At 35.4% G+C, this 22829-nt stretch overlaps 1 protein-coding gene across 1 annotated transcript in view; it reads right to left on the bottom strand.

Annotated features, from left to right (window-relative positions):
• Positions 1 to 22829, bottom strand: part of ORC3 (origin recognition complex subunit 3) — a 128085-nt gene that overhangs the window by 59433 nt on the left and 45823 nt on the right. Inside the window, exons 10-11 of the mRNA XM_044676370.1 lie at positions 15646 to 15779; positions 13959 to 14022 (exon numbers count right to left, since the gene is read on the bottom strand). Of these exons, the coding sequence (XP_044532305.1) occupies positions 13959 to 14022; positions 15646 to 15779 (198 nt within the window). The remainder of the gene's footprint in view (positions 1 to 13958; positions 14023 to 15645; positions 15780 to 22829) is intronic.

Genomic DNA, 22829 nt, shown 5'->3' with positions numbered 1-22829 from the left:
GTCGATGTTGTCTTTGTTCTAGGATCAAATATTGTAGATTATCATCCTTATCATCAGACATAATAAAAGTTAGAAAGAAAAGGCTTCTCCTGTTAGTCTGTCCATTGAACAGTAAAGAGCAAGTACCATCTGTTCTAGTCAGCAGCATAGGAACAGAGGTATGTATGCATGAGGACCAAGGGAGATGCTTTTAAGAGGTATTAAACATGACTCTTGGCTCTTCCTAAAGGATTTGCACAGATTTATTTGTCCTGTATTTGGAGGCCACGACATTACAACTTCACCTAGCCACACTAATACAGAGGGTTTAAAGAAATAAGGTCCAGGAGACCCAAATAATTAGAATGTAATTATCCTTCCATTGAAGATATCCAATGAGAGGAAACTCATTGACTGCAGAGGCAGCCCATTCTTCAGTCATATAGCTTTAATTATTAGGTTGTTTGTTTTTTTTTTTTCCTGATAGAAAAGCTTAATATGCCTTTTAACTCTTTGTTCCCAGTGCACTTTGGAACCTAACTGAAAAGCGAACTGTTCAAATGCAAATCAAGGTAGATTAATAGTTAGACTTCCACAGGAAAGAAGGTGGGTATATAGCAGTGGATAGGAATATGTGCTAGGAAGCTATCTAAAAATGAATCAATGGTAAACAGAAACAATAAGGCCTTCCTTTCCTTTCTCTGACACCTCAGCGCCTTAATGGGCACTAAGTCCTCTTTCTGTTTTGAAAGTATAAGTTGATATAAAGTTTTAGCAGTAAAAGTTTTTGAAGCTACTGGAGCTTTACTGAATACCTCAGCTCTATTGGGAATAACTGTAAGGAAACAAGAGATACCGTATCTTCTTTTAAGCTCTTGTTTTGTTGCTGTTAAACCACTTAGTTGTTAGTTGGATTTGAACTGAGGCCCTGAGTAGCAGTTGAGCCAAGAAAATTTTTACTGAGTAACACTTAGTGGGGAGGGGAGATGAGTTACCCACACGTGACAATAAATAACAAATCAAGAACAAGGGACTGCCCTTTGGGCAGTCCAAAACAGTGTTGAGGCTGCCATTTGTCCACTTGAATTAGAGGTGGACCTCCAGGAAGTGATGAAAGCTGCTGTCCTTCAAATATGATGGTAACTTCCTGTTAAGGCAGTTCTCACTTTGAACTTGGTGCTGAAGGATCTCTGCTGAGACCTCAGGCAGATTATAAAAGCAAAAAAACCTCTATTTAATAAGGTTTAAAAGGTTTATGGATAGGTAAGGATAGGACTGATTCCCTAAATCTAATGGGGGTCTAAGCTTATCCCAATCCCCTCAGATTCAAGAGAATCTGCTTCGTGCTTTGGTTCCCCCAAAGCCTAGCTTACAACTACTTATCACTATTCTAAATCCCCAGGTCTATGCTAAATACTCTATGCTAGTTATAATCCTTTTATATATCTTAAGTAACTGTCTCCTTTGATTCTTTCAGCTCACTTCTTCAACTTTAGTTCTTTCTGGGCCTAGTCAGATTTCTAGCCTGGTAGATCTAACCAGACCTGCTCCACTCTGCAACCACACACAGAGGGGAAAAGACAGGTTTCCTTCTTCTTATCTGTTGGTCTCCTTTCTCCAAATTCCCAAATGCTCCAACTTTTTCTCTTCTCTCAACTGCCACTCAGGATTCCAGGTTTTCCCAGAGAGCCAAATTTCTAGCCTCCTTCAAGCCCCAGTTGACAGTTGGAATCCCACACCAACTCCTCGGAACTCCTGCAGGAACAGGCAGCTTCCCCTCTGAATTGACGCGTGGATAAGTTAGGCTGGCTCCCTTTCACCTACCTTGGCGTTTCTAGGGTCTTTACCTCAATAAGGCTTCTTTGCCTCTCAAATTGCTAAGGCCTTGTGACTAGTAGCCTAGTTTAATTAGCCTTTTAACCCTCTCTCAGTCTGGACCTCTGCTGGTCCAGGCCAGCCTCTCACTCTCTCTATTTCCCTACCTTCTACCTTCCCAATTGTAAATAAACTACCATAAAACCCATCCTGACTTGGGTCTATTTTAATTATGGAATCAATCTGAATTATTGATTCCTGGTGACCACACCTTAAATATAATATCTAATTTTCCCTCTTACAGTAGCTGAAGGATAAAAAAAAGTAAGGATAGCAATCACGTCCTCACACAAAGCAAAAAAGCAAAAATAGATTCAATTAAAAGAGATAATTGAGGAAACTACATATTGCTAAAAAGTTCCAAAGGCAATGAAGTTATACCAAATATTTTATAATAAGTTTGTCTAGCAAAGGCCTCATTTCTCAAATATATATAGAATTGAGTAAAATTTATAAAAATAAGAGCCATTCCCCTAATTGATAAAAGCTCAAAGGATATGAATGGGCAGTTTTAGAAAAAGGAATCAAAACTATCTATAGATTTATGAAAAAAATGCTCTAAATCTATATGGAAGAGAAATGCAGATTAAAATAACTCTCTGAGGTACCACCTTACACCTATCAGAAATGACAAATGCTGGAGGGGATAGAAGAGTAGGTGTATTTATGAACTGTTGGTATATTTGTGAACAGTTCCAATCATTCTAGAGAATAATTTGGAATTGCACCCAAAGGGCTATAAAACTATGCATACCCTTTGACCCAACAATACCATTATTAGGTCTATACCCCAAAGTGATAAAAGAAAAAGGGAAAGGATATATATTGTGATAATGTGATTAAATCCACCCTGCCCATCTTTAGATTTAATCACCAAAGGTGAAAGCTTCTCTACTTAACTCACAAGTTGGGAGGTCTGTAACCCACGTGTGTTAGAATGAGTGACAAATCAGAATTTACTGACTGCCTCCTGGGCAGTCCTAAGAAAAGCGTCTCTTGTGATTGTACACATAAACTAAGAGGAGGCCACAGGAAGTGACGCAAAAGAGGCCCCTTTAAAAAGAGACCTCAGAGAGCTGGACTCTCTCTTCTGGTTCACGAACCTTCTGAAGGAGGCTTCTGGTTTGACCTGGACCTGGGACCCTGAGACCTTGGTGAGACTGTTCTTAAATCTCTCTCTTAGAACTACACGTAATGAGTGAAGAAGGCTGACTCCTTTAACCTCCCAGAAGGTACTAACCTCCAGGAGGTTCCCTTGATTGGGAGAAGCCCTTGTGGCTAAAACCCTTATTAATTGACTTTTAGACTCTGACTGGGCCTCTGGAGCCATGCTGGAGTAAAGCCCAGACTTGAATACAAATCTCTTATTCTACCCTCTTCTCATCTCTCTACTTCCACTCTCTCCTTTATTTTGTTAAAAAACTTCCATAAAAGTCATTTTAACTTGAAGTTATTCTTAATTGGGGATTGATAATTGTTCAATCCCCTGGTGATCAACCTTTTAATATTTACACAACCAACCCCCCCCTTCACCCTTACAATATGCACAAAATTCTTTATAGCAACATTTTTTTAAAGACCTTGAACTGTTTTATGAAACAGTCATCAAACTATCTGGTATTTTTTTTTTTTAAGAATTTAAGCTCACTTATTTATTCATTTATTTATTTATTTTAGTTCCCTCCCCCCCCTCCTTTGTTTTGGGGGAGGGTATGTCATGGAGTGCAGAGCAAAGAGGTAGGAGTAGAGACAGAGCATATATATATGCATGCATGCAGTTGGCAAGTGTTTGCTTATATGTGCATTTCAGCTCATCTGAAGTAGGCCTTGGCAATATTCTGTGTGGATATGGAAGCCTACCATATACTTTTCTCACTTTCATTATTTTTATTGATTTTATTTTGCAATATGGCTAATATAAAAATACATTTTGGTCATTTTCACATGTATAATTGATATCATATTGCTTGCCATCTCAGTAGATGGGGAGGAGTATGGGAAGAAGGGAGAGAATCTGAAACTCAAATTTTTAAAAGGCTGGCAAAAATAAATAAATAATAAGATGAAAAAATCCATTATCTCAATACTTTAAGATAATTATAGAATTTGAAAGCTGAAAGGGACCTTAATGACCATCTTTTCTAGTCCTTTCATTTTAAATATGAGGAAAATAATGTGCAGAGAATTTAAGTGGCTATCAAATGTCATACATGGAAATAGGAAGCAAGCTTCTCAATTCACAGCCTAGGACTCTTTTGTTCACTTCGGAAAATAATTATTATGCAGTGTAAAAAAAAAATTGACATTTTTTCCTTAGCTGTTAAATATGTATGTAGGTTAGCATAGATAAGGTGTAGCAATAAGAATAAGATAAGATAAGCGTAAGATTAAGACAAATTTTTTGGTGTAAGTATAATAATAATGTTAGGTATAGCTTTAGAAATACAAAGAATACTGAGCATATGGGAGAGATTTTTTTAAATCTCTCCATATGTTCAAAGTGGGGAAATTATAAGGACAATATTAGAAAATAAGTCTTGTTATATAAGAAGTAGAGAAGCTGGTTCTCTCTCTCTCTCTCTCTCTCTCTCTCCTCCCCTCCCCCCCCACCTTACTGCTGGACAGATCAGCGAAAACACTCCATCTTGTAACCCCACTTCTTTTTTCCCCCCCTCTTAAGGTTTTAACCTCAGGGCACATCAAGCAATAAAGACTAATTGAATCAATACAGACTTAATCCCATCAATTGGACAGACAAGAAGTCTTCAGAGGGCAAGGAAATGCCAATACCCCTCCTCCATAGACTGCAGAGAAAGTAACTACAAACCTCCATTGCCAGCTGTGGGAAGATCTTACATCAAAGCTCATTAAATCCATTTGCTTAAACTAACATAACAGAAAAAGAAAAAATATGAGTAAAGAACAGAAACAGAGAAAAGAAATGACAACTGAGAGCTTCTTTAAAGGAAGTGAAAAGAGAGCAAATGAAATAGAAAAAGAGGAAGAAGTTCTAGCAAATTGGACACAGCCTTCGGAAGATCTCAAAATTCAATTAACTCAAGAACTTCAGGAACTCAAAAAGCAATCAAGAGAGGCTGAAGACAATTTGAAAAAGGAAATACATGAACTAAAACAAGAAAATAAAGTCTTAAAAGCCAGAATTGATCAGCTTGAAAATGAAGCAAAGAAGGCAAAAGATGATCTACAAAGAAAATTAGACCAGAAGGAGGATGACCAAAAAGCCAGGGATGAAATTCAGTCTAAAAAACAGAACCTCAACAACTAGAAGCAAATGACTTCACAAGGCATCAAGAATATATAAAACAAAATTAAAAAACTGAAAAATTTGAGGAGAATATGAAACATCTCATTGATTCAACCAAAGATCTGGAGAACAGAGCTAGAAGAGACAATTTAAGGACTATTGGTTTACTGGAACATCATGACAAAAGAAAAGGTTTAGATATCATCCTACAAGAAATTATCTAAGAAAACTGCTCTGACATTCTGTAACAAGAAGGAAAAGTGGAAATTGAAAGAATCCACAGATCACCTCCTACATTTAATCCATAACTCACAACTTCCAGGAATATTATAGCTAAATTTAAAAACTACCAGACCAAGGAAAAAATATTACAAGATGCTAAAAAGAAGTCATTCAGATAACAGGTAACCACAGTTAGGATAATACAGAATCTGGCTGCATCTACATTAAAGGACTGGAAATCATGGAACATAATATTCCAGAAAGCAAGAGAACTGAGCCTACAACCAAGAATCAACTGTTCAACTTGTACAAAAATATTTATAGCTGCGCTTTTTGTGGTGGCAAAAAACTGGAAAATGAGGGTATGACCTTCAATTGGGGAATGGCTGAACAAATTGTGGTATATGCTAGTGATGGAATACTATTGTGTTCAAAGGAATAATAAACTGGAGGAATTACATGTGAATTGGAAAGACCGCCAGGAACTGACGCAGAATGAAAGGAGCAGAGCCAGAAGAACATTGTACACAGAGACCAATACAGTGTGGTAAAATAGAATGTAATGGACTTCTGTACTAGCAGCAATGCAATGACCCAGGACAGTTCTGAGAGATTTATGGAAAAGAACACTACCCACATTCAAAGGAAGAACTACAGGAGTGGAAACAGAAGAAAAACAACTGCTTAAACACATGGGTTGAGGCGGACATTATTGGGGATGTAGACTCGAAACTACCACACCAATGCAACTATCAACAATTTGGAAATAGGTCTTGATCAATGACACATGTTTTAAAACCAGTGGAAATACACATCTGCCATGGTGGGAGGGGGAAGTCGGGGGGTGAAGGGGAAAGTAAGAGCATGAATTATGTAACCATGTTAACTTTTCAAAAAAATAAATATTAATAAATGCTTTAAAAAAAATCAACTGTCCAACAAAACTGATTATATTTTTGCAGGGGAAAGTATGGTCATTCAATAAAGTTGAGAACTTCCAAGCATTCATAAAGAAAAAACCGGACTTAAAACAGAGTTTACTGCCCAAACACAGAACTCAAGAGAATCATCATTAGGTAATTAAGAGAGTGGGGGGCAGGCGGGGGTGGAGAGAGAATCTTTTCCTTAAGGAATCCAATAATTTCAATCAATTTGTATCCCTAAAAGAAAAGAAGATATTGGTAAATATTAAAAATTGTTACTATCAATAGGGTAACTAGAAGAAGTTTACATAGAGGGAAGAGTGACAAACTGTATAGGATGAAATGTCAAGATATATNACCATGTTAACTTTTCAAAAAAATAAATATTAATAAATGCTTTAAAAAAAATCAACTGTCCAACAAAACTGATTATATTTTTGCAGGGGAAAGTATGGTCATTCAATAAAGTTGAGAACTTCCAAGCATTCATAAAGAAAAAACCGGACTTAAAACAGAGTTTACTGCCCAAACACAGAACTCAAGAGAATCATCATTAGGTAATTAAGAGAGTGGGGGGCAGGCGGGGGTGGAGAGAGAATCTTTTCCTTAAGGAATCCAATAATTTCAATCAATTTGTATCCCTAAAAGAAAAGAAGATATTGGTAAATATTAAAAATTGTTACTATCAATAGGGTAACTAGAAGAAGTTTACATAGAGGGAAGAGTGACAAACTGTATAGGACGAAATGTCAAGATATAGATAGATATACATATATATATATATATGTATGTATAAATATATACAAAATGAGAGGGGGGAAAAAAAGAAGATAATATTAAGAAAATTGGGAAAACAAACTAAATGGAGTAACTTTATATTCCATAAAGAAGAGAGTAGGGCAAACAGGGAAGAATAACAATATACTGGAAGGGTAAAGAGGTTGGAGAGAGGAAATATTTAATACTTAAGTGCATTGAAATCAACTTAAAGAGGGAAGAACAATCAGATCCACTGGAGCAGTGGATTGATTCATGCCCTATAGATAAGTAGAAGGGTAACAAAAGGTTACATTTTGGCTACCTAGTGGAGAGGGAAGCAACACTGGGGGGGGGGGGGGTAGCTAAAAAAGACCTTAAAGAAGAATAAGAGGGGAATAAGAAGGGAGAGGGGAGAAAGGGAAGAACAATAAGGGAGAGGATTAGGGGAACTGATTAAAAACAAAACAATGGTATAAAAGGAAATAGTGAAAGAAGAAAAGGCAGGACAAAGAGAGAGAAGCAAAATGTCCAGGAAAATACAGTTGATAATTATAACTCTGAATGTGAATGGGATAAACTCACCCATAAAACAGAAGCAAATAGCAGAGTGGATTAGAAACCAAAATCCTACCATATGTTGTCTACAAGAAACACACATGAGACAGGCAGATATATTAATATAATAATAATATATTATTATAGAATAAAAATGAAAGGATGGAGCAAAATCTATTGGGCTTTAACTGAGAAAAAGAAGGCAGGAGTTACAATCATGATTTCTGATAGAGCGAAAGTAAAAATAGATCTGGTTAAAAGAGACAGGGAAGCTGTGTGACCCTGGGCAAGTCACTTGACCCCCATTGCCCACCCTTACCACTCTTCCATCAAGGAGCCAATACACAGAAGTGAAGGGTTTAAAAAAAGAAAATTAAAAATAATTAAAAGAGATAGGGAAGACAATTACATCCTAATAAAAGGCAGTATAAACAATGAAGAAATATCAGAACTCAACATGTATGCTCCAAACGGTATAGCATCCAAATTTCTAAAGGAGAAGCTAGTGGAACTGAATGACAAAATAGATAGCAAAACTATATTAGTGGGGGACCTCAACCTTCCCTATCAGATCAAGAAAAATCAAACCAAAGAATAAATAAGAAAGAGATGAGAGGTGAATAAAATCCTAGAAAAATCAGAGTTAATAGATATATGGAGAAAAATAAATAGGGACAAAAATGAACACACCTTCTTTTCAGCAACACATGGGACATTCACAAAGATAGACCATGTAATAGGGCATAGAAACATGGCAATCAAATGCAAAAAAGCAGAAATAATAAATTCAACCTTCTCAGATGATAATGCAGTAAAAATAGTTATTAGAAAGAATACATGGAGAGGCAAACCAAAAACTATGATTCTCCAAAATAAGTTGTGAAAGAACAAATCATAGAAACAATTAATAATTTCATTGAAGACAATGATAATGATGAGACTTCTTACCAAAATCTATGAGATGCCGCCAAAGCAGTTCTAAGGGGAAATTTTATATCACTGAGTGCATATATTAACAAATTAGGGAGGGCAGAGATTAGTGAATTAGGCATGGAACTTAAAAAACTAGAAACTGAGCAAATTAAAAATCCCCAGATGAAAACTGAATTATAAATACTAAAAATCGAAGGAGAAATTAATAAAATCAAAAGTAAAAGAACTATTGAATTAAATAAGACTAGAAGCTAGTATTTTGAAAAAACAGATAAAATAGACAAAGTACTGGTAAATCTATTAAAAAAAAAGGAAAGAAGAAAACCAAATTAACAGTATCAAAGATAAAAAGGGAGACCTCACCTCTAAAGAAGAGGAAATTAAGGCAATCATTAAAAACTATTTTGTCCAATTATATGGCAATAAATAAAGCAATCTAGGTGATATGGATGAATCTTTACAAAAAATAAATTGCCTAGATTAACAGCAGAAGAAATAGAATACTTAAATAATCCAATATCAGAAAAAGAAATTGAACAAGCCATCAAAGAACTCCCTAAGAAAAAAATCACCAGGGCCTGATGGAATCACAAATGAATTCTATCAAACCTTCAAAGAACAACTAACTCCAATACTATACAAATTATTTTACATAATAAGCAAAGAAGGAGTCCTACCAAATTCCTTTTATGACACAAATATGGTACTGATTCCAAAGCCAGGTAGATCAAAAACAGAGAAAAAAAAACTACAGAACAATCTCCCTAATGAACATAGATGCAAAAATTTTAAATAGAATACTAGCGAAAAGACTCCCACAAGTGATCATGAGGGTTATCTATCATGAACAGATGGGATTTATACCAGGAATGCAAGGATGGTTCAACAATAGGAAAACCATAAACATAATTGACAATATCAACAAGCTAACAAACAAAAATCACATAATTATCTCAATAGATGCTGAAAAAGCCTTTGACAAAATACAACATCCATTCCTACTGAAAACACTGAAAACACTAGGAAGTATAAGAATAGAAGGACCTTTCCTAAAAATAATAAACAGTATATATCTTAAACCATCAAGAAGCATCATATGCAATGGGGAAAAATTAGAAGCCTTCCCAATAAGATCAGATGTGAAGCAAGGATGCCCATTATCATCTCTATTATTTAACATTGTACTAGAAACACTAGCAGTAGTAATTAGAGAAGAAAAAGAAATTGAAGGTATTAAAATAGGCAGTGAGGAGACTAAGCTATCCCTCTGCATGATCTACTTAAAAAAATCCTAAAGAATCAACTAAAAAACTAGTAGAAATAATCAACAACTTTAGCAAAGTTGCAGGATACAAAATAAATGCACATAAATCATCAGCATTTCTATATATTTCCAACATATCACAGCAGCAAGAGGTAGAAAGAGAAACACCATTTAAAATCACCTAGACAATATAAAAAACTTAGGAATCTATCTACCAAAACAAACACAGGAATTATACAAACACAACTAGAAAACACTTCCCAAACAATTAAAACAAGATCTAAACAATTGGAAAAACATTGAGTGCTTATGGGTAGGATGAGCTAACATAATAAAAATGACCATTCTACCCAAATTAATTTACTTATTTAGTGCCATACCTATCAAACTACCAAGAAACTTTTTTACAGAATTAGAAAAAATTATAACAAAGTTCATTTGGAAGAACAAAAGATCAAGAATATCAAGGGAAATAATGAAAAAAAAAAAAACGTGAAGGAAGGTGGCCTAGCAGTACCAGATATTAAATTATACTATAAAGCAGTGGTCATCAAAACAATATGGTACTGGCTAAGAGACAAAAGGATCAGTGGAATAGACTTGGGGTAAGTGACCTCAGCAAGACAGTCTATTATAAGCCCAAAGAACCCAACTTTTGGGACAAAAACCCACTATGACAAAAACTGCTGGGAAAATTGGAAAATAATATGGGAGAGATTAGGTTTAGATTAACATCTCACACCCTACATCAAGATGAATTCAGAGTGGGTGGATGACTTGAACATAAAAAAGGAAACTATAAGAAAATTAGGAGAATACAGAATAGTATACTTGTCAGATCTCTGGTAAAGGAAAGATTTTAAAACCAAGCAAGAGTTAGAAAAAATTACAAAATGTAAAATAAATAATTTTGATTACATTAAAAAGTTTTTGTACAAACAAAAACAATGCAACTAAAATCAGAAGGGAAACAACAAACTGAGAAAAAATCTTTATAACAAAAATCTCTGACAAAGGTCTAATTACTCAAATATACAAGGAGCTAAATCAGTTGTACAAAAAAAATCAAGCCATTCTCCAATCGATAAATGAGCAAGGGACATGAATAAGCAATTTTCAGATAAAGAAATCAAAAGTATCAATAAACACATGAGAAAGTGTTCTAAATCTCTAATAACTAGAGAAATGCAAATCAAAACTACTCTGAAGTATCACCTCATAGCCAGCAGATTGCCTAAAATGACAGCAGGGGAGAGTAATAAATGTTGGAGGGGATGTGGCAAAATTGGGACATTAATGCTTTGCTGGTGGAGTTGTGAATTGATCCAACCATTCTGGAGGACAATTTGGAACTATCCCCAAAGAGCGATAAAAGAATGCCTGCCCTTTGATCCAGCCATACCATTGCTAGGTTTGTACCCCAAAGAGATCATAGGGAAAAAGACATGTACAAAAATATTTATAGTTGTGCTCTTCGTGGTGGCAAAAAACTGGAAAATGAGGGTATGCCCTTCAATTGGGGAATGGCTGAACAAATTGTGGTATATGCTGGTAATGGAATTGTACTCAAAGGAATAATAAATTGGAGGAATTACATGTGAACTGGCTTGACCTCCAGGAATTGATGCAGAGTGAAAGGAGCAGAACCAGGAGAACATTATACACAGAGACCAATACACTGTGGTAAAATTGAATGTAATGGACTTCTGTACTAGCAGCAATGTAATGACCCTGGACATTTCTGAGGGATTTATGGAAAAGAACGCTACCCACATTCAGAGGAAGAACTACAGGAGTGGAAACACAGAAGAAAAACAACTGCTTGAACACATGGGTTGATGAGAACACGATCTGGATGTAGACTCTCAATGACCACCCTAGAACAATTATCAATTATATGGAAATAGGTCTTAATTGATGACACAGGAAGAAATCTGTGGAAATGTGCGTTGGCTACTGGGGTGTTGGGGGGTGGGGGGAGAAAGAGCAAGAACATGAATCATGTAACCATGGAAAAAATTTTTAAAAATTTAAAAAAAAAAAAGAATTATAAGGATAATAGTGTTAGTTTATGTAGAATAGTAAAAATTTGGGTTAGTCAGATTAGGAAGATTCAGAGTAGCTTGTGGGCACAGGAGAAGCAGTTCCTTGCAGAACCAGGGAGTTTTATTTGGGTGGAACTAGAATCCTTTAGAGTTAGAAATCTTTTTTATACTTATATATTTTCAAGAAATAGTTTATTTTTCTATAACAAGAGTTTCTTTAGTGTCCTTGTGCCTGGCCCTGAAGGGAAGTTCACTTATAAGCTTTACTTTATACTTTGCAAGCACAGCAAGCAGAGTATCTAAAATCAGTTTATAAACTCACAATCAATCCATTGCTTATATTATTTTACAGTCCCCATTTATTTTTACAAGTTAAAATCACAGGTCTGGAGCAAAAAGATTATTATTCATATAACTAATATCTAGTTCCTATGATACAACTTGCAACTTATAGGAAATTTTCCAAAGAAATGTATGTAATAAGGGGAATGATTTGTAGGATGTATTATGGGAATCTGCAGGATATAATATGAGGCTGGAGCTAGGGGTAATAACTGGTAGGAATAGGGAATAAGGCAAGGCAAGGGACCCAAGGCTGGAGGTAATCAAGGGAATAGACTAGGTAGTAGGGAAATTAAGGCAATATAGTGGATGAGGCAGGTTATAATGATGAAGGTTGGTAGTTGAGGTGGTAGGAGGAATAAGGAATGTCTGAGTTTAGGGAGTATAACACTGAGGTAACAAGGGTTGCAATGGAAAGGATGAATTAATCTAAGGCAGGCAAACAGCAGGAGGGAAATACAGCCTGGGACTTAGGTTAAAGACAAAACACTGAAGGGAAATAGACTGATCCCTTCAAGTAAAAGGACACCCTACATAGGCAAGTTAGAGTCAGCCAAGACAGCTTGAAACTGACCTCAGGCTTTTGTCGGTTTCACAGGAAGGGACTAATATTGAAGTTACACTTCTTTCAAAATGGACACCCTCAGCTTCCCTCAAAACTCCAGAGTGTATGTTATTCCTCTCTCTCTCTTACTAATTAACTAATGAAGTATTCAAAAGGTCTTGTTTAAACACAAATGGGGTTTATTGTCTTAAAGGATGAATTGGCAGGGTAGAGGATATAAGGTAGCCCTAACAGCCGCTTAGAGAAACTGCAGGTGGGGGAAAGGAACTCAACTCTCAAGGTGGTTTGTAATCAATGGGGTTAGGAATACAAAGACTCAATAGATAATTTGTTGCAAGGGTAAGACTAAACTATCACAGATTTGAACTAACTCTCAGATCCACTCTCCTTTTCACTCTTCTCAGGCATTCAGGTAGGGGAAATGAAGGTAGGAATAAGGTAGGGTAGGGAGATTCAAAGGATTTAGCTAAATTAACAAATCTCAAAGAAAATGCAAATATAGGCCAGGTTTACATCTAAAGAAGGAGCTCAGCTGGACCCTGGTTCCCTGCATGAGTTCCCAGGACCAACTGAAACTTTTTCCCAAGATTCTAAACTCCTTAACTGACAGAAGAACTCTGCAAAAGCCTGCAAAACTGTTATGTCCCCCTCTTTGTACCACATGTATGAAAATTGTTGAGATAAATATAAAATTAGAAACACTTGACTATTAAAATAAAAGCTCCCATTTATGTAATGTGCTTTAGTTCATTATTTTCTCAAGTTAATTACTTCATCTCTGATATTACATATATTTTGCAAAGCTAAGAGGATGGTCCTTGAAGCTCATGGTTTCTTTGAATGTTGATGCATGATGATCCTTGCAAAGAAATTTTAAATAAGACTACTTATAGATTCTAAAACTATGTGAACATGAAGCTGACATCTAATAGTCCTTTCAGAATAAAAAATAACTCTAAAAGAAAATCAATGTTCTGTTTTAGGTTTTTCCCTCAGTAAAACAATTTATGTTCCATCATTTCTCAACTTTCTATAATCACAGACTAAATATTCAAATAATGTACCATAAAGAACTAAAACATTATTGCACAAAGGCACCTGACACTATGCAAAATTTAGGAAATGTAAATAAACTCAGACCTACAAAATCTTGCTTTTAAGTCCTTCTTAGAAAAACAAACTGAGCTAAAACAAGCCTTAACACTGATAAAGATTTTTCTTCCATTCTTACCTTTAGAAATCTTTCATTGGTCAATGATGCAACTTGTATTTCTGGAGTTTGCTTCTCTACGTACCTGAAATTAGCACAAGAGACACACACATATACCCAGAGAACCATCATGTAAAAATACAAGGAAACAGATACAAAAAATACTCTCCAAATTCTTCCCAGCTTAATACCCACAAACATATATTTACTCCTAAGAACAAATCCAAGATGATGGTCAGGATTTCATGAATTCTATGTTCAGAGAATGGCATGCTCACTTGAGAATTTGTGAGTAGAGTGGGGAAAAAATGTAACTGTCTAAAAGAAAGTAATGTGAACCAGCATAAAAGGGATCAAATCATTTACCTGGAAATGTCCCCAACCATTATGAATCAATTCATCAGCTGACTGAGAAGGCGAAAGAGCTAACATAATCTAAGGCTGCACTGACAGAAGCTTGGTGCTTACACTGAGAAAGCAGGTGCTCCTAAGAATCTCTGCTTGATGACAAGCTACTGCTAGGAATGCTGTTGGGATGAAACTCTGTCAGGTACAGTTGGACTGAATGATCTCAAATTCCTTCCAATTCTTAGAACCCTGAGAGTCTATTGTTCTATTTATAAATATGAGGCTGCTAAGTCAAATATGTCTCTTAAGGTGACACATGAAATGAAGCAAATCAAAACTTAAGAAGAAGAGCATATTATTGATTATAACTATTTCTTTAAGGAAAAAATAAAACAGTCAAGGTAAAATAGGGGACAACTAAATGGTTCATGGATTGAGAGGCAGACCTAGAGATGGGAGATCCTAGGTTCAAATCTGGCCTCAGACACTTCCCAGCTGTGTGATCTCGGGCAAGTCAATTGACCCCCATTGCCCACCCTTACCACTCTTTCACCAAGGAGCCAATACACAAAAGTTAAGGGTTTAAAAAAAATTAAAATAAAAAAAAATAAAGGTGGGAGGTCCTGGGTTAAAATCTGGCCTGACATTTCCTAGTTGTGTGACCCTGGGCAAATCACTTAATTCCAATTGCCTAGCCCTTACCTCTCTTCTGCTTTGGAACCAATACACAATATTGATTCTAAGATGGAAGGTAAGGGTTTAAAATAAGAACTGTAGGTAGACTGAGGAAAGGACAAAAAATACACAGATTTTCTTTCCTTTTTAAAATATTTTAGTTCTACTTTTAAAAATGTACAGGATAACAATGGCTACAAAAATTGAAACTGAATATTGTGTAATTATAGTGACTGAACTTGTTTCTGAGGAACAAATAAAAGAACGTACTTCCCTTCTTTGCTTAGGTGGAGGGCTAAGAATATGGAAAATGCATATATTCTCAAATGAGTGCATTAATTTTGTTCAATTTTTATTTCTTTTTAATTTTTTGCCCCCTCTGGATGCAGAAGAGAAATTAGGAAATGAAGGTAATACAAAAACAAAACATAGCAATAATTTTTTAAAATCAAGATAAAAATGTATAATGTAAACATCAGGGTTTTTTTGGCCAGGTTTTATTCCTTTTTAATTTATATTTGATTGTTTTGCCACCAGGAGGCTTGTACATCAACAGATAATACACTTATCCACAGACTCTAAGGTAGAGAAATGCTATAATCTGCACTGGTAGAAGGCATGCATGATGAAACTGCAGATCTCTTGAATCATACATAAAAGTGTTTAATGTGCATTTCTTTTTTACCTCATAAAAGAAGGAAGGCGCCGAATACTTTCACATTGGTCTTCTGATAAAGACTGTATTCTTTTCTTCACTTCTGGAAGATCACAGCACAGAATACTGAGTGGTTGAGAATAGAAATGTTCTAATATAGCCAGCTGAAAGAAAGAGGGAAGATATTTGGAATGCCTCAGCAGCAAATTTTTGCCTTATATAAATTCAATATTCTGGGGGCAAAAACCTAAATGAAACAAAAAAAGCCTAAAATATTTATGGAGCCAATATACCTATTATCAGGTTTAAGGCCTACCTCTGACACATACTAAATGTATGGTCCTGGAAAAATTCACCTAACCTCTAAGTACCAACTCTGTGCTAGAAGGAGCTTCCTCCCTGAGAAATACCTATGTGAATATTTTTAGATAGACCTTTAAGTTCATATTCATATATAATTAAGATTTTATTATATATTCATATATATGTTTTGTGTGTTTTATGGGAAGTGCTATAATGGTACTGAAGTCATTGAAGAAGAATTGAAATAGTCTATATACTTAGATTTTGGGAACAAGGTCAGAAATTGTCAACCCCCAACACTGAAAGGGATTAAGAAAACTTTGATACTTATCCGTCTATATGCATATTTTCCCATTTATAACAAAATCTTTGAGATAATCTCTATATGAATTAAAGACATCCTTACTAAATAAGGGACCTAGTAGGGGAATAAACAAGCTTTCAAAGGTGATATCCAACAATTCAACAATGGAACATATTTTTACCACCTTATAATTAATTGAAAGATGCAGAGAATATAAGATCTCATCATGCTTATTGTTTATTGATTATTTTTGAAGTATTTTTTAATTCAGTAGAACAAAATGTTGTCTTAGAGGCTCATTTACAACAAAATCACTCAAGATTCTTTAGAAGATAATAGAAATAACTCTGTCCAGTGACACACTGATAATAAACATCAAGCGAGGTATAAAACAGAGAGATGAGCTATGTCTGCAAATGGTACTTATTCAATACTGGGATGGAGGAGATACAGCACAGAGACCAGTCAAAGGAGGATTCTCTATGGTTGGTGAGGTCCTCCAAATGCTCTTAGTTGTAGATGACATTGTCCTAACTGCATTAAGCCCCAAGACACTACAAAGACTCCTGGAAGAGATCTGTATTCACTCAAAGGAATCTGACTAATCCATCCATGTAGTAAAGACCAAGTGCATAAATAATGTATGTGTGTGGGTAAATACATGCATGTGGGTAAATACATAAATAATGTATGTGTGTGGATATACATATACTGTTGTAGAAAAATATAGATTTTAGTTAGCAGAAAGCAGATTTGACTGGCAAGGGAATTTAGAACTGAGGGTAGACACAGTGACACAGGAACAGTTTGAACCTATCTCTGAGGACCTGAGGTCTAATGTTGGATTTGGTGAGACATACCATCTCTGAAGCTGTTTCCCTGGAGTTTGGACTGAGTAACATCTTCTATCAAGCTTCCCAGTGAAGTAGAAAAGTAGAGAAGTGGATTTGTCTTTTGTGGTGGACACAAAGACTATCCCATCTCCCTCTCTTCACATTTGGATTAACTTGCTGTGTTTCCTGTCTCCTGTACCAGCTTTGAAGACATCATCACTGGACATTTTTGTGAGATCCCCTGTTCCTAGCAAGAACTTGCTGTGAGCAGTCTGCTGACAGATTTTAGCCAGTAGAGTAGTTTAATCCATCCCTACACCCTTGGGTGGAGATTCATAGATCCTAGTGTTAGTTTACCTAATCCCCTTCATTCCCCATCCCACTTAATCATTAAACAGTTCAGTTATCACAATCCTGCCTTGTATGTCCTTACCCAGATTCCTAGGTTGACACATTGAACCCACTGGTGTAATCAAGCTGTTTTCCATGGTTGTTATTTAGTTATCTGTTACCTCAGCTATCCCCAGCTAAGTGTTGATACCTGTGTATGTTCATTTACCCTTTCCAGTTCTCTTTAGTCGGTTAATTCACCTAGCTGACACCCTACTTTTCCCCACTTTAATTAGTTATTTTTTCAGTTACTTATTTCAATACACACCCACCCACACCCACACCCACGCACACCCTTAGTGTTGGAAAGGAAAAAGAAAATGGGCTGGATTGCTTTCAAAAAACTGAAATGCTTTTTTTTTTATCTTCAAATGTCCCATGAAATCCAAGGCCCATCTTTTCATTACTAACATTTTATCAGTGTTCTTATATAGCAGCAAGATATAGAATATCACTTCTCAGAAGAACTAAAGATAAACATCATAGAGAAAGCCATGAAGAGACACAAGATAGGTGTGAGCAAGCTAAATATATAAACAATGAAGAACTCTAAAGAACAGGAGTAAAATATATTATCAAGAAATTATATTAAAGAGTTTTTTCTTTCTGGACTAATCAAACGGCAAGAGTGATGGATGACAGGTTGACAGCCAAAGTGTTCCACCTCTATTTTTTCAATGCCAGGAGAAAATGAGGAAGGTCTTCCTCACTTTAGATGGATCCCTGAAGTGATCCTGTGAGGCAATATAGGCAAGAGTCACATAGGATGGGTAGGTAATGATCAGTTATGTTGTAAAATATTGGCAGGAATTCTCAAATTAATAAGATCACAGATCTATATATAACTATCTCACTTAACCCTCATGACTATCTTGTCAGATAGATACTACAAATATTATTTAATAGATAAGGAAATTGAGACTCAAGGAGAGTAAGTGCCTTGCCAGTGGTCACACAGCTAAGAAATTGTCAGAAGCAGGATCTGAATTTGGGTCCGAAGTCCCTTACACTATTTACCCCACTAAAATTATAGTACTCAGCAATGTGGAGGATGACTTTGAGAGGAAGAGTCTAGAAACAGGAAGGTTGAGGCTATTGGAATAGTCTAGGCAAGTAAAAATAAAGATTTGAACTAAGATATATTGGGGATCATTGTAGAAGAGAAAAAAGCACTGTATTTGGAGACCTGGATGTCAAATATTGATTCTGCTACTTACTATTTGAATAACGTCAAAGAACAATCTCTGTGGGTCTCAGATTCCTCACTGAGTAAGATGATTCCATGATTCTCACTGCCATCAATCTGTTATGGGTTCTCATGACCATTTATCTAATTTATAGCTTCTTAATTGGTTTTTCTGTCTTTATGAGCTCACTCTTCCAATCCACCTTTTGTAACATTGCCAGACTAATCTTCTTATACAAAGATCTGTTCATGTAACCTCTTTATTTAAAATATGATAGCTGCTTACCATTGACTAAGTAAAGTTCCACCTCTTTAATCTGACATTTGAGACAATCTTATATTATTAGATCTTCCCAATCTTATCTCACAGTCCTAGTTTTTACTTGTGGGGTGTCACAGAAGTCATATTATAGTTCCAAGTTATTAAGAATTTAAGTTTTAATAGTTTTAAACTGCACTAAGACTTTTGGAATTCCTTGTAATCTGAGCAAAATGGAATACTGCCATATTCTAGGGACATTCCATGGTTTTCCACATCTGCTTCTTTATTTACACTATTCCATGTGCCTGGATGTCCTTAGTCCACTTTCTCCCTGGTGAATTCCTACCCCTTCTTAGGCCAAACGTGGATACCCCCTTTAGGAACAAAACTGCCAACTAGTGATGACCCTCTGCTCCTCAGAACCTGCAGAGTTTTCTGATTTTTTTCTCATTTATGTACTTATCATGTATTAATTTGAATCATATCTGCGTCTGTATGGATTGACAGGGCCACTGACTCAAAGAATCATAAGGTTTTGGACTAAAAGGAATTTTAGTAATCATCTAATCCAACTCTCACTTTAAGTATCAGGAAACTGAGGACCAGAGGGTTGCTGTGATTTGCCAAAGGTGACTGTGTTGAGTGTCAGAACCAGGATTTCAAATCCAAGCCCCCTGAACCAAAATACAATGTGTTTTCCTCTATAACAGTGGTTCTTAAATGGACATATTACTAGGAAAAGACCTATTACTAGGAAAGGAGAAGTAAAAAATTATAACTAAGGCTCTACAGATCCATGAATAAACCAAGTGCTAGCTTTTTTTTTTTTTTTGTATTTTCATAGTCAGCAAATGATAACACAACTACTGTCATGTGGAATTAGGCATGTGATGTTTAAAATGGTACTTCATACACAAAAAAAGTTGGGAACCACTGATCTATACCCTATGAATGTTCTTATCTATTTCTCTCCTCTAGTAACAAGTGCAGAGCTGGGTACACAGTAAGTAATTAAGAAATGTTTAGTTTTTTCCAAATGTTGAAGAGAAAGTCAACAATATAAAATATAATTAATGTAAAATTAGCTGCAATCAAATTCATTACAATGTTTTGTGGAAAAACAGCACATTAATACAATGTTAATATAGTGATTAAAACATTCTGGGAAGCAATTTGGAATTATGAAAAGGAAGTGACTAAATTGTTCATACTCTCTGACTCAGAGATTCTACTACAAGACATATACTGCAAGGAGGTCAATGACAAAAAGAAAGGCTCCAATATTTATAGCAGCATTTTTTTGTGGTAGCAAAGAACTATAAATAAAGATGTTCATCCTTTATGAAATGGTTAAACAAACTGTGGTACATGATGAAGGGAAGGAAATAAATATTTATTAAGTATCTACTATGTGCCAAGCACTATGCTGAGAATATAACACAGTGGATAGAATGTCAGGTCTGGAGTTGGGAGGACCTGGATTTAAATCTGGTCTTAAACATTTCCTAGCTGTGTGACCTTAAAAGTCACTTAACCTCAATTGCCTAGCTCTTGTTACTCTTCTGCCTTACAATTGACATTAAAATAGAGGATAAATGTTTAAAATAAATGAATGAATAAAGACTCACCTAGTAGTTAGTTCTCTATGCAAAAAATATTATTTCATTTGGTCCTCATAACATCTCAGGGAGGTAGTGGAATATAATTGTTTTACAACAATATATGAATTTGATAAACAGATAAGCTTGGGAAGATTATATGAAGTGATGAAAAGTGAAGTTAAGAATAAGCAAAACAATATACACCATGACTATAACAATGTAAATGGACAAGAACAAGTGCCACAAAATGGGCAAAAATGAATGTAAAATAATAAAGAACAAACTTGGATTCAAAGAAGATAAAAGAAGTCTTCTTTTTCTTTGTAGAAATGGGAAAGGGGGAAGTGGAATATTGTATTATGGTTGCTTTTTTCTCCTTACTAATGGTTCCCAAACAATCGGCTTTCTATCCCTGTAGGGACAGGGAATTATTATAGAGACACCACACATTCATATGTGTATTCACTGTTCAAATTCATTGTTATTTGGTGATTATGTATTCTCTTGATCTAGATAGAGGAGGGGATATATGAGGTGTCAAATATACCAGGAGGCTTAACCAAATAAAATGTAATTTAGCAGATAAATATACGCTGGATCGTAAACTGTTAATATGTGGTTTTCTAAGTCAAAATAAAGTGTGCAGGGAGACTTCTGTAGACTTTAATGGCCTTCGTTTCTATCTGGCATTACTGATATATATATAATAGTAAACTTATAGATTTAGTTTTGCTGAACTTGATTTTTCTTCTCCTTTGAAAAATTCCTTATTGTAAGGAATGTCTCTCTGGGAGAGAATGTAGGAAGGATAGCGGAAAATGCAAGTGATTTAAAACCAATATATCAATGAAATACATTTTAAAAATTATTGACAATGTTATAATGATATACTCATGGTGACTAAGCAAAAAGAACTGTAAAGAATTTGACAGTGTTTATCCAACATTGCCCAAGGGAAAAAGAAGTTGCATTTGAGGGATAACAAGGATTCTGATCAGTAGAAAATGCAAACTCTGTAGTAAAACAGGGATAATTATCCAAATTTTATTAGAGTCTACATGAAATATTCCTCAAGATTACCAATTCCCTTTGATATGATTTTCATGATCATCAAGAACCTTAACACAACTAATCTGATTTCCCAAGGATATTGATAATGGGAAGGAGGGGTTCAGGGTAGTAGTTAACATGAGTCAATCCTCCAGAATCTGATCCCTACAGAGCAAAGCAAACAATTAAGTTCTAGAGCTTGAAAAGCTGAAGCTAGATCATAAATATAAAGTAACCCCACCAAGGAATCATCCAAGGGTCCTGTGAAGCTTTACCAGAAACAGTCAGCCTCTAATCATCTCAACTACAACAATAAGATAATGGCAAACCATTATATTTTCCGAATAAGAAATAAAATCTCATTATTAATATTTAGTTTTATTTCTAGTAATTAATTTTCAGCCATCAGTAGTTTCTTAGACTGATATTACATTGTTTTGATTAAACATTAGTAATATTTTTTTAGCATGAAGAAACTGAAGACCAAAGATAATGAGGGATTTGTTTTAATGAGTCAGCAGCAGAGCCAGACCTTGGATAAGAATTTTAATCCTACTTAGCAAACTGAGCCACTTTTCAAGTATGTTTCTAATATCTAATCAGTTAGAAGTTGGTTGTGGATGCCAATGAAGATGACATCTTGAGTTTACTCACTATACAGGGCAATTATAAGCTCTGGCTAAAGACTACAATGCAGCCTACTCTCTTGGTCAATAAGGTGGACTAGGTAAGAGGATGTGGGGGAGCATTATGGAAAACTAGTTGAAATATAATTCAAGACACATGTTCTATTATAATAGCTTCATTTCAAAAGGCAAAATCACAGAATATTAATGATGTAAGGGATCGCAGAGATCATGCAGTCCAGTCCCCTTATACTACTTCTCAGGAATCTTGGACTCAAGAGACATTAGATGATTTTCTAAAGGTCATACAGTGAATTTGTAATAGTTACATCTAGCAGTTCATATTTACAGTGCTTAAGGTTTATGCAGAACTTTCCTAACAACCTTTAAGGTAAGGGCAATAATCATCTTTCTTTCATTGTAGAAATAGCTCAAAAAGTGAATTGACTTGCCTAAGGTTACTTAATTGGTAAAAAGTAGAACCAGAACTTGAACTCAGGTCATTTCATTCAATCTGGTTACATTCTACAAAGAGCTATTTTTAGTATTTCATCAAGAAACAGAACAATATGATGCAAGAGGAAGGTAGCAAGGTGGTTCAGTGGATAGAATTGAGGATCTGGATTCAAATTTGGCCCAAAATGCTTCTTAACTGTGTG

This window comes from Gracilinanus agilis, chromosome 4, assembly GCF_016433145.1.
Source record: "Gracilinanus agilis isolate LMUSP501 chromosome 4, AgileGrace, whole genome shotgun sequence".
Lineage (NCBI taxonomy): Eukaryota > Metazoa > Chordata > Mammalia > Didelphimorphia > Didelphidae > Gracilinanus > Gracilinanus agilis.
Note: the sequence above shows the minus strand (reverse complement) of the source record. Positions and strands in the feature narration are given on the sequence as shown.